General features: G+C 53.0%; 1 protein-coding gene across 1 annotated transcript in view; it reads left to right on the forward strand.

Moving 5' to 3' along the window:
- Positions 1 to 2,356: 2,356 nt before the first annotated feature.
- The window catches only part of LOC140212241 (stereocilin), a 104,054-nt gene continuing 92,065 nt past the window's right edge, over positions 2,357 to 14,345 (forward strand). The window contains exons 1-3 of the mRNA XM_072282964.1: positions 2,357 to 3,281; positions 10,874 to 10,898; positions 11,965 to 13,765. Coding sequence (XP_072139065.1) covers positions 2,357 to 3,281; positions 10,874 to 10,898; positions 11,965 to 13,765 — 2,751 coding nt within the window. The remainder of the gene's footprint in view (positions 3,282 to 10,873; positions 10,899 to 11,964; positions 13,766 to 14,345) is intronic.

Raw genomic sequence — 14,345 nt, forward strand, 5'->3', positions numbered from 1 at the left:
ATAATGTTAACACAAGCCCCTGAGAAGCATGGCCTGAACAAGAGGCTTGGTTCAAATCGTCTTTTCCATTGACACTGTCTGGCTTGCTGAGTTCCTCCAGCGTTTTGTGTGTGATGCTCTGGATTTCCAGAGTCTGCAGACTTTCTCGTGTTTATGGCCTGAAGATTGACAGTTTGGCATGAAGTGTGAGGCCCTTGTATAATGTTACTGTCACTGTTTGTTATTGAGTATATTTAAAGCAGAGGTTGATAGGTTATTGATTAGTCAGGGAGAAGGCAGGAGAATGGGGTTGAAGGGGTTAATTATTCAGCCATGATGGAATGACCGAGCAAACTGAATGGGCCAAGTGGCCTAATTCTGCTCCTATGTGGGCTGACTGGCCTGTCCAGAGCTGTACTCTTCTATATCAAATATACTCACTGATCAGATCAATAATTCATATTGAGGATAAGTAGTGATTCCAAGATGCCACAGTTGATGCCACCAAAAGGCATCCACCTGAGAGGGCAGACCACTGATTCAGCATCTGGACATGAGGCAACGAGGCACTTCCACCGTGCTGCCCAGTTAATGCCACCTGCATTCCTGGACTTGGATCCAGGAATGGGCCAGGGAATGTGGCCTCTTGCCGAGGGAAGCGTTGACTTTTGAGGGAGGCCCAAGATCGACGCCCCACAGCTCAGTAGGGCAGCTAAGGTCTCCTGGTTGCTTATTAGATTATTCTGACCAAGGGAAAGATTACTCGTGTATGGTAAAGGGATTTGCAGAACTCAATTTGAGATGTATGGAATATTGTGTGTACTCCAAACACTCGTACAGCACAGAAACAGATCATTCAGCCCTTGGTAGCCATGCCAACCTTTTTTGCCCATCTACACTAATCCCATTTGTTCAGATTGGTTCATGCCTATTTAAGCATCTTCTAAGACGCATCTTAAATGGAGTAATCATACCTTAGTGTACCATCTCCTCTGGCAACCAGTTCCAGATATCAACAGCACACTATACTAAAGCTCACTGGCTACCGGCAGTAGCTAGCCAGAGACCTGGGCCAGAGTTGTCTCCAGTTGTAGCTCATCTTCTTGGTGTATCCTTTCTCCCTTACGGATGAGGTCTTTGAGGCTCCTGTTGGTGTTTCTGTAGCACTGGGATTTTGCAGGATGGGGTTGCTAGCCCCATGTCCAAACCTTCTCCTTTCACAGATGGTCTTCAGACTGTCCATGGGCAGGGTTAACAACATTCTGTGCCTATGTAAAAAAAATCTCCTCAAATTTCCTCTAAAACTTTTTCCCCTCACCTCTACCCTGCTATTTGTGATACCCCTACCACTTGGTGGAATGTGTTGAAAGATTGGACTATTTACCCTGCCATTGCTCCAGCTTTACAAATCTCTCCCCATACCTAAAGTCCTCCATTCCTGGTGTAATCCATTTGCACTCCCTCCTGTTCCCACCCCCCGTGCAGTCAGCCTTTCTTTAGAGTAGTAACCAGTGTAGTAGTAATACTCCAAGTGCGGTCTAATTAGTGTTTTGTAAAATTGCAATAAAATGTTCTGGTTTTCGCCCAACCTATGAAATCAGTCATTCCACATGGAGTTAGTGGCCACTTTATTAGATACACCTGTACATCTGCTTGTTAATGCAAATATATAATCAACCAATCAAATGGCAGCAATCAATGCATAAAAGCATACTGACATGGTTACGAGTTCAGTTGTTGTTTAGGCCAAACATCAGAATGGGGAAGAAGTGTGATCTGTGACTTTGACTGTGGAATGTTTGTTGTTGACAGATGGAGTGGTTTGAGTATGTCAGAAATGCAGTTTTCCTGGTAATTTTAAGCACAATAGTCTCTAGAGTTTACAGAGAAACATCCAGTGATTGGCAGTACTGTGGGTGAACATGCCTTGTTAATGAGAGAGGTCAGAGGAGAATGGCCAGATTTACAAGTTGACAGGGAGGTGACAGTAACTCAACTAAACAGCAGCCTGTCTCTCATTGCACAAATTGAACCTTGAAGTGGATGGGCTACAGCAGCAGAAGACCACAAGCCTACACTCAGTGGCCACTTCACTAGATACAGGAGGTAAGTCATAAAGTCGCCGCTGAGTATAATTCTGAGCCCTTTGTGGGAGGGCAACTGGGAGGTGAGACGTGACGATCGTATCCATTCTAACCGTTCACCTAACCGTTAAATGTTGATGCTTGATTTAACAGGTAATGGGAGTAACCAGTATGTGGCGCTGTTAAAGGATGTTGCACACTTATTAGGAGAAGGAGAAATGGCCCCAGTCCCTGCCCCTGCAAGATCAGGCTCCAGAGATTCCAAAAGGATTCAGACTGTAATCTCCAGTCTGATGGGTGGACTCAGAACTTTGAGTGCTCTACCTCAACGAAAGGTGGCCTCTTTTCTCAATAAACGTGCACTGGACAGTAAACGACTCTCTGCCTTTCTCTACAACATCTCCCTGTATTTACAAAGCAACGATCCCCAGCATCCGGCATCAGAAGACTTCACACCGAACATGCTGGATTCAGAAGAGGTGGAGAACGGGTCTCCGCCCAGAGCTACACTGGAACTGAGGGACCTCTTTGTTTCTTTGAGGGCCAGCCGGGACCTGGAGAGTCTCATTGAACTTCTGCAGAATATCCTGGACCTGGTGACCAACCGCCATCTGCTCAGGTGGATTTTTCAGAGGGACAACTGGGAGGTTCTGGCTGGGTTGATTGAAACTCTTACCCAGACTTTATTCAGTGGGACTTACGCACAAGCCAAAGCCAGTATTCAGGAGTTGATCTGCTCCTTAATCGGACAGAGAGATTGCAGCATTAATGTGGGGTGGCTTGAAAATCTGGGCAAGCTCCTCAACTGGAAAAACTGGAAATCAGTGGTGAACTTCCAGCCATACAGCCCACCTCCCGGCAATGAACAATTCCCACCCTGGAATGAGCCTCCAGCCTCCAGGAGCGACAGGAATCCTGCAAACGTGGTGGAGAACGTTGGCACTGTGCAGAGTCTTCTGCAGATTCTCTCCAAACCCAGTGGTAGGAGAGGCGGTTCAGAGGGCGCACCCCTGCTGAATCGATCCCGGAACACCTGGGGAGGGGATGCCTTGTGGGGTGGGCTGCAAGAGCTGAGGCAGAATATTTTGCGCAAGGTTGGGACCTCCATCTACATAAATTTCAAGAGGAAGGTATCACGAATGACGGCCTCCCTGGTAAATGAGGTTTCATCTGCTATTGGAATCCCGCAATCAGGTCAAAATGGAAAGTGTTCTGCAGGTAGGTGGCCTTCATACTGGGGATTACAACAGAGGAGGAAGTTGAACAGTAAGTGGGACTGTCTCCTGTTGCCAGAGACACTGCTCCGATGCAGGGTTTTAACCCAAAACATCAAAAACCCTCCCTACCCCCCCCACACACATACTCACCCCTAACTTGACCCGCTGACTTCATCCAGTAGATTACCTGTTGTTCCGCATTTCAGCAACTGATGCAACACACATCAAAGTTGCTGGTGAACGCAGCAGGCCAGGCAGCATCTCGAGGAAGAGGTACAGTCGACGTTTCGGGCCGAGACCCTTCATCAGGACTAACTGAAAGAAGAGCTTGTCATAAGGTGGTGGCTGGGAACGGATCCAAGTGCAAGACACAGACACTGAAGGACTAGGGACAGGACTAGGATACAGGGCAATGACAAGGACATGGACAGGAAAACCAGGAACCTGGAACAGGACTGGACAAAAGAGCTGGGAGCCTGGGCTTGGACTCCGAGCCAGAGACTGGACAAGGACCCAGTACCTGGGTCTTGCCTCTGGCTCGGACCCCAGAACTAGGCAAGGACGAGGGATGAGGCTGGAGTCTTAGAGACTTGAGGCGAGACTTGGCAGGAGGCAGGAGACTTGAGGCGAGGCTTGGCAGGAGGCAGGAGACTTGAGGCGAGGCTTGGCAGGAGGCTGGAGGCTACAGGCTAGGCAGGAGGCTGGAGTCTTCAGGCTTGAGGCTAGGCAGGAGGCTGGAGTCTTCAGGCTTGAGGCTAGGCAGGAGGCTGGAGTCTTCAGGCTTGAGGCTAGGCAGGAGGCTGGAGTCTTCAGGCTTGAGGCTAGGCGGGAGGCTGGAGTCTTCAGGCTTGAGGCTAGGTGGGAGGCTGGAGTCTTCAGGCTTGAGGCTAGGCAGGCTCCTCCTGGGCAGGGCGCGGATCACCACCTGACAGAGGCAAGGGACAGGAAGGAACAGAACCAACCACAGGTAACAGCAAGACGGCCTGGCTTACCTGGGCGGAGGCAAGGGACAGGAGGGAGCTAGGTACAGGGTGGCTCCAGGACAAGACTGCAGGCGAGATGAGGCGAGAGTTACCAGCAAGACAAGGCAAGGCTTCAGGCAATGCAAGGCAAGATGAGAACTTCAGATGAGGCAAGAGTTACTGGCAAGACAAAGCAGGGCTTCAGGCCAGGAAACAGTAGGCAGAGGAAGGGATACAAGGAGTAAGGACAAGAACAATCCAGCAGCCACACCCTGGTCTCTGGAGGTATTTATGCAGCCAGCCCCAATGAGCATCAGCTGCCTCAATTAGAGCTCAACAAGAACAGAAACAGGGTAGACAGGAAAACCTGGAGCAAGGGTCGATGGACCGGACCGTGAACTGGAATACGGACTTCACGGACCGGACCATGACAGTACCTTCCCCTCTACGGGAGCCTCCTGGTGACCAAACAAGGTATCCAGACTATGGACGACCAGGGCGGGTGGGAGGGTATTTAACAGAAAGGAACCCTGGGTGGCAAGAGGGAAACGACAGTGTCTGTGTCGCTGGGTCCATGGTTGGCTGGATTGTTCTGTCATAAGGAGGTGGCTGGGAATGGACCCAAGTGCAAGACACAGACACTGAAGGACTAGGGACAGGACTAGGATACAGGGCGATGACAAGGACATGGACAGGAAAACCAGGAACCTGGAACAGGACTGGAGAAGAGAGCTAGGAGCCTAGGCTTGGAGTCCGAGCCAGAGACTGGACAAGGACCCAGTACCTGGGTCTTGCTTCTGGCTCGGACCCCAGAACTAGGCAAGGACGAGGCTTGGCTGACAGGCAGGATGAGGCTGGAGTCTTAGAGACTTGAGGCGAGGCTTGGCAGGAGGCTGGAGACTTGAGGCGAGGCTTGGCAGGAGGCTGGAGACTTGAGGCGAGGCGAGGCAGGAGGCTGGAGACTTGAGGCGAGGCGAGGCAGGAGGCTGGAGACTTGAGGCGAGGCAGGAGGCTGGAGGCGAGGCTTGGCAGGAGGCTGGAGGCGAGGCTTGGCAGGAGGCAGGAGGCTGGAGTCTTCAGGCTTGAGGCTGGGCAGGAGGCTGGAGTCTTCAGGCTTGTGGCTAGGCAGGAGGCTGGAGTCTTCAGGCTTGAGGCTAGGCAGGAGGCTGGAGTCTTCAGGCTGCTCCTAGGCTGGGCGCGGATCACCACCCGACAGAGGCAAGGGACAGGAAGGGACAGAACCAACCACAGGTAACGGCAAGAAGGCCTGGCTTACCTGGGCGGAGGCAAAGGACAGGAAGGGAGCTAGGTACAGGGTGGCTCCAGGACAAGACTGCAGGTGAGACGAGGCGAGAGTTACCAGCAAGACAAGGCAAGGCTTCAGGAAATGCAAGGCGAGATGAGAACTTCAGGTGAGGCGAGACAAAGCAGGGCTTCAGGCCAGGAAACAGAAGACAGAGGAAGGGATCCAAGGAGTAAGGACAAGAACAATCCAGCAACCACGCTCTGGTCTCTGGAGGTATTTATGCAGCCAGCCCCAATGAGCATCAGCTGCCTCAATTAGTGCTCAACAGGGACAGAAACAGGGTAAACAGGAAAACCTGGAGCAAGGGTCGATGGACCGGACCATGAATCGGAATACAGACTTCACGGACCGGACCATGACAGAGCTAGTAAGAGATTTGAAAGTGGGAGGGGGAGGGGGAGATCCAAAATGATAGGAGAAAATAGGAGGGGAAGGGATGGAGCCAAGAGCTGGACAGTTGATTGGCAAAAGGGATATGAGAGGATCATGGGATGGGAGGCCCAGGGAGAAGGAAAGGGGGGTGGGAACCCAGAGGATGGGCAAGGAGTATAGTGAGAGGGACATAGGGAGAAAAAGGAGAGAGAGAAAAAGAATGTGTGTATAAAAATAAATAACAGATGGGGTACGAGGGGGAGGTGGGGCATTACCGGAAGTTAGAGAAGTCGATGTTCATGCCATCAGGTTGGAGGCTACCCAGATGGAATATAAGGTGTTGTTCCTCCAACCTGAGTGTGGCTTCATCTTTACAGGAGAAGAAGCAGTCCATTTCACGCTGCATTTCCTGCTCTGTACTGGCGTTGAGTGCGCAGTAATCAGCAAACAAGAAGTCTCTGATGACAACAGGAATTCTGCAGATGCTGGAAATTCAAGCAACACACATCAAAGTTGCTGGTGAACGCAGCAGGCCAGGCAGCATCTCTAGGAAGAGGTACAGTCGACGTTTCAGGCCGAGACCCTTCGTCAGGACTAACTGAAGGAAGAGTCTCTGATGACAGTCTCCTGCACCTTTGTAACTGCCTGCAGGCGCCTAAGGTTGAACAACCTGCTGTCAGTCCTGTACCTGACGTGGATTCCTTCTTCGTAGTTACGGAAGGCATCTGTCAGCATGGCAGAGAATACCATACTGAACAGAGTCGGGGCAAGAACGCGGCCTTGTTTGACGCCATTTGTCACTGGGAAGGCCTCCGACTCGTCGCCATCATCCAGAACTTTCACCATCATACCGTCATGGAACTGCTGGACGATTGTGATGAACTTGCTGGGGCAGCCAAACTTCTCCATGATCTTCCACAAGCCTTCTCTGCTGGCTGTATCGAAAGCCTTGGTTAGATCCACAAAGGTCTCGAAGAGGTCGCTGTGTTGCTCCTGGCATTTTTCCTGAAGTTGGCGCGCAGCAAAAATCATGTCCGCGGTCCCACGTTCAGCACAGAAGCCGCACTGGCTTTCTGGGAGCAGACCTTGCTCGAGATGTTGGAGAAGGCGGCTGAGCAGAACGCGGGCCAGAATCTTTCCCGCAATGGACAAGAGGGAGATGCCTCGGTGGTTGTCGCAAGACTGGCGGTTGCCTTTCCTCTTGTAGGTGTGGACTATGCTGGCATCTTTCAGCTGTTGTGGGACCTGTCCTTTTTTCCACATGGACTGGAAGAGTACAGTCAGCTTTTGCATCATGACAGGGCCTCCTGCTTTGTATACCTCAGCAGGGATTGCATCGGGTCCTGGTGCTTTGCCACAGGAGAGTTGCTTCACTGCCTTCCTGACTTCATCTACTGTGGGGAGGGTGTCGAGGTTCTTGTTGATCTCTACCTGGGGCAGGCGGGCAATGGCCTCGTAGTTGATGTCGGCAGGGAGGTTAAGGATGTTGTTAAAGTGCTCAGCCCACCGATCCAGAATCTGCTTCTTCTCTGTCAGCAGCTGCGTCTCATCTGCATTGAGGAGAGGTGAGGAGCCGGAAGACTGGGGTCCGTATACAGCCTTACGCGCATCGTAGAAGCGCTTTATGTCATGGCTGTCTGCATAGCCCTGGATTTCATCGGCCTTCTTGCTGAACCAGCTGTCCTGCATCTCACGAAGTTTTTTCTGCACCTTTCTTCTTGCGTTGGTAAAGGCATCTTTCTTGGCTAGCGACGTGGCATCGTTCTGATGCGCTCTGTAATGTTGATGTTTCTCCGTTAGTAGTGCCTGTATTTCTTCATCATTCTCATCGAACCAGTCTTGGTTTCTTCGGGTTGCTGGTCCGAGATGTTCGAGGGCGGTAGTGTAGACAGCGTCTCTGAAGGCCGTCCACTGTTCCCCAACGCTGGTCCTGTCTTCCTGTGGTGTGTCTGGCAGTCTGCCTTCAAGGTCATTGACGAATTTTTCTGCAACCCTGCTGCTTTTCAGCTTGGAGACATTCAGCCTCTTTGCAGTCTTCTGCCCTTGGGGTCTTCTCATGGGCAGAATGCGAAGCCTGAACTTGGACACAATGAGGCGGTGGTCGGTCCAGCAGTTGGCACCACACATGGCTCTCGTCACTCTGACATCCATCCTGTCCCTCTTCCTGGTGATGATGTAGTCAATCAGAGGCCAGTACTTCGAGCGTGGGTGCATCCATGACGTCTTCTTACGGGTGGGACGGCGGAACAGGGTGTTGGTGATGGCACGGTCATGTGTGGCACATGTCTTGAGGAGCAGAAGGCCGTTGTTGTTACACTTGCTAGTGTCGTGTCTTCCAATGATTCCTTCCCAGGTTTGGTAGTCTGTCCCTACTCTGGCATTGAATGGACTACTTCCCACAAGCCTGCGACAACTTTGGTCTCACTATCAGCACCAAAAAGACGGAAGTTATGTACCAGCCTGCCCCAGGAAAGCCATACCAGGAGCCATACATCACGGTGAAGGGCCAGAACCTCCAGGCAGTCAACAACTTCACCTACCTGGGCAGCATGCTCTCTCGCGCAGTGAATATAGACACTGAGGTCAACAACAGGATTGCCAAAGCCAGCGCTGCCTTTGGGAGACACCGTGAGAGCGTCTGGGAGCGGAGAGGACTCAGCCTTACCACCAAGCTGAAGGTCTACTGTGCAGTGGTCCTTACCACCCTCCTTTACGCCAGCGAGACCTGGACTGTCTACAGCAGACACGCCAAACAGCTCAACCATTTTCACCTGAGCTGTCTCCGCAGACTCCTCCACATCAGGTGGCAGGACAAAGTCCCCGACACGGAAATCCTGGAACGAGCTGGGCTCTGCAGCGTCTACACCCTCCTGCTGAAAGCCCAAACCAGGTGGGCTGGACTTATGGTCAGAATGCCAGACAGCCGATTGCCTAAGCAGCTGCTGTACGGAGAACTGTGTCAGGGCAAGCGCTCAGTTGGGGGGCAGAAGAAACGTTACAAAGACTGCCTGAAAGCGTCCCTCAAAGGCCTGGGTGTCGACATCAACACGTGGGAGACGCTTGCCCTCGACCGTCCAGCTTGGCGCAGCAAGATCACCACAGGAGCCCGTGCAGCTGAAGTCAGGCGCATCATTGAGGCGCAACGAAAGCGTGCTGTGCGCAGGGCCCGAGCAGCATCCACTGCCACGACAGCACCCACCCACTTGTGTCCCACATGTGGGCGAGCCTTCAGGGCCCGGATTGGCCTCATCAGTCACCTCCAGACCCACAGCCACCAATCTCCCATTTGACTTTGAAACCATGGTCATCTTCGATTGCGAAGGACGAACAACAACAACAGTAGAGGAGGCTGTGGATAGACATATCAGAATGGGAATGGGCCGTGGAATTAAAATGTGTAGCCACTGGGAGGTCCTGCTTTCTCTGGCGGACAGAGCGTAGGTGTTCGGCGAAACGGTCTCCCAGTCTGCGTCGGGTCTCGCCAATATGTACAAGGCCACATCGGGAGCACCGGATGCAGTATATCACCCCAGCCGACTCACAGGCGAAGTGTCGCCTCACCTGGAAGGACTGTCTGGGGCCCTGAATGGTGGTAAGGGAGGAAGTGTAAGGGCATGTGTTGCACTTGTTCCGCTTACAAGGATAAGTGCCAGGAGGGAGATCAGTGGGGAGGGATGGAGGGAGGCGAATGGACAAGGGAGTCGTGTAGGGAGCGATCCCTGTGGAAAGCAGAGGGGTGGGGAGGGAAAGATGTGCTTAGTGGTGGGATCCCGTTGGAGGTGGCGGAAGTTACGGAGAATAATATGTTGGACCCGGAGGCTGGTGGGGTGGTAGGTGAGGACCAGGGGAGGAAGTGGGAGGAGCCAAAGGAGAAATTGTTAAGAGAAAGGACTAATTCCGCCAGACGGAGCAGAGTGTGGTAAAGGGGCCGCTTATGCCCCACCTCTCCCTCGTGCCCCATCTGTTATTTATTTATATACACACGTTCTTTTTTTCTCTCTCTCTCTCCTTTTTCTCCCTCTGTCCCTCTGACTATACCCCTTGGCCATCCCCTGGGTTCCCTCCCACCTTTTCCTTCCCCCTGGGCCTCCTGTCCCATGATCCTCTTGTATCCCTTTTGCCAATCACCTGTTCAGCTCTTGGCTCCATCCCTCCCCCTCTTGTCTTCTCCTATTATTTTGGATCTCCCCCTCCCCCTCCAACTTTCAAATCTCTTACTCACTCTTCCTTCAGTTAGTCCTGACGAAGGGTCTCGGCCTGAAACGTCGACTGTACCTCTTCCTGTAGATGCTGCCTGGCCTGCTGCATTCACCAGCAACTTTGATGTGTGTTGCTTGAATTTCCAGCATCTGCAGAGTTCCTCGAGTCAGCAACTGATGTCTCGGTTTAGCTCTCTACGGCAGGAACTGTGCTCTTTTTAAAAGTCCTTACTGTGATGATCTACTGTCACTTCACCTCCGCTGCCTTGCGGCGACACCCCACTCATGGCAAAGGCTTTGGGTGTAAACCCCGAGGGGAAAATCCGGAGCCGGAGTCCCTGAGGCAGCCCCACGCTGACGGGCAACTCCTGCAACGCTGCTGGCGCCAAACTGTCGGTCTCTGCTGTCCATCCGCTGCGTGGAGAAGCGGGGAGGGCTGCACGGGGTAACAGCTTGCTCTTCATATTGTACAGCCCATGGTTGACCATGGATATTGAGGCTACATCCATGGTCAGCCCCGACCAATAAACGGCCTCAGTTGATAATTTCTTACTTATCATCTTTCCTTTCTATCTATGACACCTCATTCCTTTATCCATGCAGTGAACATACAAACTCGCTTACAGAGGACGCCGGAATTGAACTCCGAACTCCGATACCCCCGAGCTGTGTAGCGTTGTACCGAAGCGTTCCGCGTGTACCATGCCTCCAGCCAGTCAGACTGTATTTTAAATGTTTTCTTTCTCTCTTGTAGGGAACTTACGGCAACTCCTCGTATGGTAAGTTTACTTCTGGTAAGTTTATCATTCTCCATGATCAATCCTTCAGTCCAGATGCTCTCTCTGCATTTGATGATTCCGAACACAACAAGGTGACAGGAGCCTCGAGTCTCGCTAGCGTCCAGGACACCTTCAAAGGCCGATGTATCAAACAGGCAGCATCTGTCGTTAAGGACCCGCATCACCCAGGACGCGACTTCTCATCGCTGCCGTCAGGAAGGAGACACTCCGTGTTTCGCGAACATCCTCTTCCCCTCTGCCATCAGAATTCTAAATGGACAATGGACCTCACGATTTTTACTCCCTGTTGGCAATACTTATTTAATTCGTAGTTTTTATGTGCAGTTATTGTAATTTATGGTTTTTAAGTTGTTATGTATTCTGGTGTAATGCTGTTTCACGACGTTTGCAGGTGATATTAAACCTGATACTGATAAATGTAACTCTGACAGCTCAAAGGTCGCCTCCCCACCCCCCCGTTCCACCGTCAAAGATGAAACAAGGTCTGGGATTCTATCCCCTCTTGTCCTCACCCACCGCTGTCTGGTGTCTCCCATTCCTGTGTGAGGATGCCCTGGGCCCCCTCATCGAATGATAGGCGCCGTGGTTCAGTGCATAGAGCCGCTGACAGCTGCCCGCCCCCCCGGAGGCAGACCGGACCACATCCCCGCAGCTGGGTCTGAGTACGGGTGTTTTCTGGGGGAGGGGGTTGGTTTTCTTCGGGCGTGAAGTGGTCGCTCACCGAGAACTGCTGACGGGGAGAATTCAGAGATTAGCGGCCGAGACAGGAAGTTGCAGAAAGAAGATAGAAGGTTAGCCTCGACGGGCCGAGTGGTCCGTCCCACTCCCATTCGCGGCGTTTAATGTTTTGGTTGTTATCTGGCTGCGTGTGTGAATGCTGGTGAGTGGAGATCTCCCCCAGACCCGAAAACGAACTGTCCGGTTCGTGTTCAGCCCGACCCCCACCGAACTCGTCCTTGTGGACCGGTGCCCCGGGTCCTGCAGATTATCCATCCCACACTCCACCCCCCACTCACTCTCTGTTCCATTCCTGTTTCCCGTCCAGGGGCATCAAGAACAATATCTCCTGGGACAAGTCCATCCTGGGATTCAGCTCCCCAGGGATTTTGAAGGCGACTCCCTTCCTCTCCTGTCAGCGAGGGAACAAGGGGCCGAGAAAGCCGCGCCAAGTGTCCAGGAGGTCGGAGCAGGTGGCCGCAGCCGGCGGGGGCACCCGCTGGAACACCGGCAGTCTGGAAACCGTTTGCAATGACTCCAGCCCCAGGCTTCCAGGGGTCTCCAACTTCACCATCTACCTCTACTGTAACCTCTTCAACCGGAGCGGCGGCTACAGCCGGCCGCCGCCCGACCTGCGCTCCGCTTGCTCGAACGCTGCCTGGTACCTGTCGGTGGCGGAGGAGGATCTGTACTGGGCGCAACTCTGCGGATTGTTCTACCCGTCCGAGTTCGCTTCCAGCGTCTGCAACGAAGGGTCCCTTCGCGGCGCTCAGAATGGCGGCCGAGCCTGGCTTCTGCCCCTCTGTGCGGGGTTGCAGGGGGGTTCCCGGGATGCCAACATCTCCACCGGTCCTTGCCACCGGGAGCCCGGCGGCTACCCTGAATATTTGCGGCAGTGCGTGTCCCCAGGGTCTCTGCAGAAACTGTGCTCCAACCACAGCTGGTGGCGCGGTGGGAGCGGTCCGCAGTTCATGGTTGACCTTTGCAGCCAGTTAAGCGGGCCGGGGGTGGACGTGAGTTGGCAGGGGTTTAATCCGGCTTCTTTCGGCCACTTCTGCTCGCGAGTGAAGCTCCGGGAAGATCTGACCGTGAACGGGACTTGGATCGACCAGGTATGCTCGTGGCTGTCCGGCGTCTCCTCGGGAGCCCACGGTGGAGGTGCGGCCTGCGAACGGGTGTTTGAGTATTGGGGCGCCCTGGACAACGCTGAAGACTGCATTTTGGGGTTCGTCAAGCTCCTCTGCTCCACCGACACTGCCAAGGACGTCTGGTTCAAACTGGTCTGTGCAGCTTTGTCGCCTGCCCTGGAGAAGTCAATTGACCTGTCCCGCGCCTGCACCCGTCCATTTGAGATGTCTAATGTCACGGGTTGGGATTTGCGCCAGTGCATCCATGCTAATGCCGCAGGACACGTCCACAATCTCTGCACTAACAGCACGTCCCGAGAACTGGGTGGCAGGGCTCGCCCGGGGACCATCAGTAGCTTCTGCCGGCAGCTTCACCACGCGAGGAGGGCGCTGGGCACCGAGTTGGCCGGAGATGAGCCCCTGGCCTGCGATTACAGCTCATGGTCTCTCGACATGTTCTCGGATGGCGACCTCGTTGAGAGGTGCCGAGATCTGGACACCGACGGCTTTAAGAAGGCCGTTTGCCTAAACTCCACGGTATATCAGTGGATCTCACAGGAACAACGCTGGGTTGTAGATTACTGCTCGGGCCCCGCTGCCCCGGGAAGGGATGAGTGTTTGTCCCGGCTTTGGCTCGATCTGCTCCCTGCGCCTTTGAGCATCAACACGACTCAACTATGTGAAAAACCGGCGGCCTTCCTGAAAGATCTGCTGAACGAGTTCAACAATTGCGATGACCAAACCTTCGACTGGATTTCAGGCGCCAACTACATTCTTCGAGTCTTCCACCAGCTCCTGGGGCCTCCCGCGCTCGATCACACCGAAGAGGAGGTCCAAGAGGTATTGAGTGAAGCCATTCTCCTTTCCAGCCTGTTGGACAACTCTTCTTTCTGGGTTGCCTTGAACCCCAATGCGTCAGTCAGCATCTTGCAGACCGTGGACAATTTTCTGAAGGAGGAGACGGACGCAGCTCTCAAGAAGGATCTTCTCAATTGTTTCAGTGTAAGTGTTGCCGGAGCAAAAGTGTACAAACTTGCGAGCGTCTTTTCACCGCCAGCCCCTGTGCTGTAAGAAGAATGATCTCTGTCCCTCTGTCTCCCTGCGTGTCCCTCCCTGTACCCTCATAACCACCCCACCCCGTACACACAAGCACAGAGAGATTCACTCACTCACAGACACTCACTCACAACCTTCCCAGAGTGGTGCGCTGAATTTCACAAAATATTTTAGAGGCCAAATCATATTAGAAGATTTTCCAATGGACCTTTCTCCAGCATTGCTTGCAGTCGGATTTTTCACTACAACTTCCAGAGTCCTCTGTCCGTACTTATTCTGAACTCCTGTTGTTATCAGGCTGTTGAACAGAATTGGTTACTTGGCATTTTCCAACACTCTGCTTCATTGGTTTGGAGATTTCCTCATTACCTCCAGCCCTGACTGAACCTCCTTAGGTTCAGATTAGTATGCATTTATTGATCACATGTACATCCAAGCATGCAGAGAAATGCATTGATTGCATTAACAACTAACACAGCTGAAGAATGTGCTGGGGGCAGCCCACTAGTGTCGCCACCCATTCTAC

This window comes from Mobula birostris, chromosome 18 (genome assembly GCF_030028105.1).
Source record: "Mobula birostris isolate sMobBir1 chromosome 18, sMobBir1.hap1, whole genome shotgun sequence".
Taxonomy (NCBI): Eukaryota; Metazoa; Chordata; class Chondrichthyes; order Myliobatiformes; family Myliobatidae; genus Mobula; species Mobula birostris.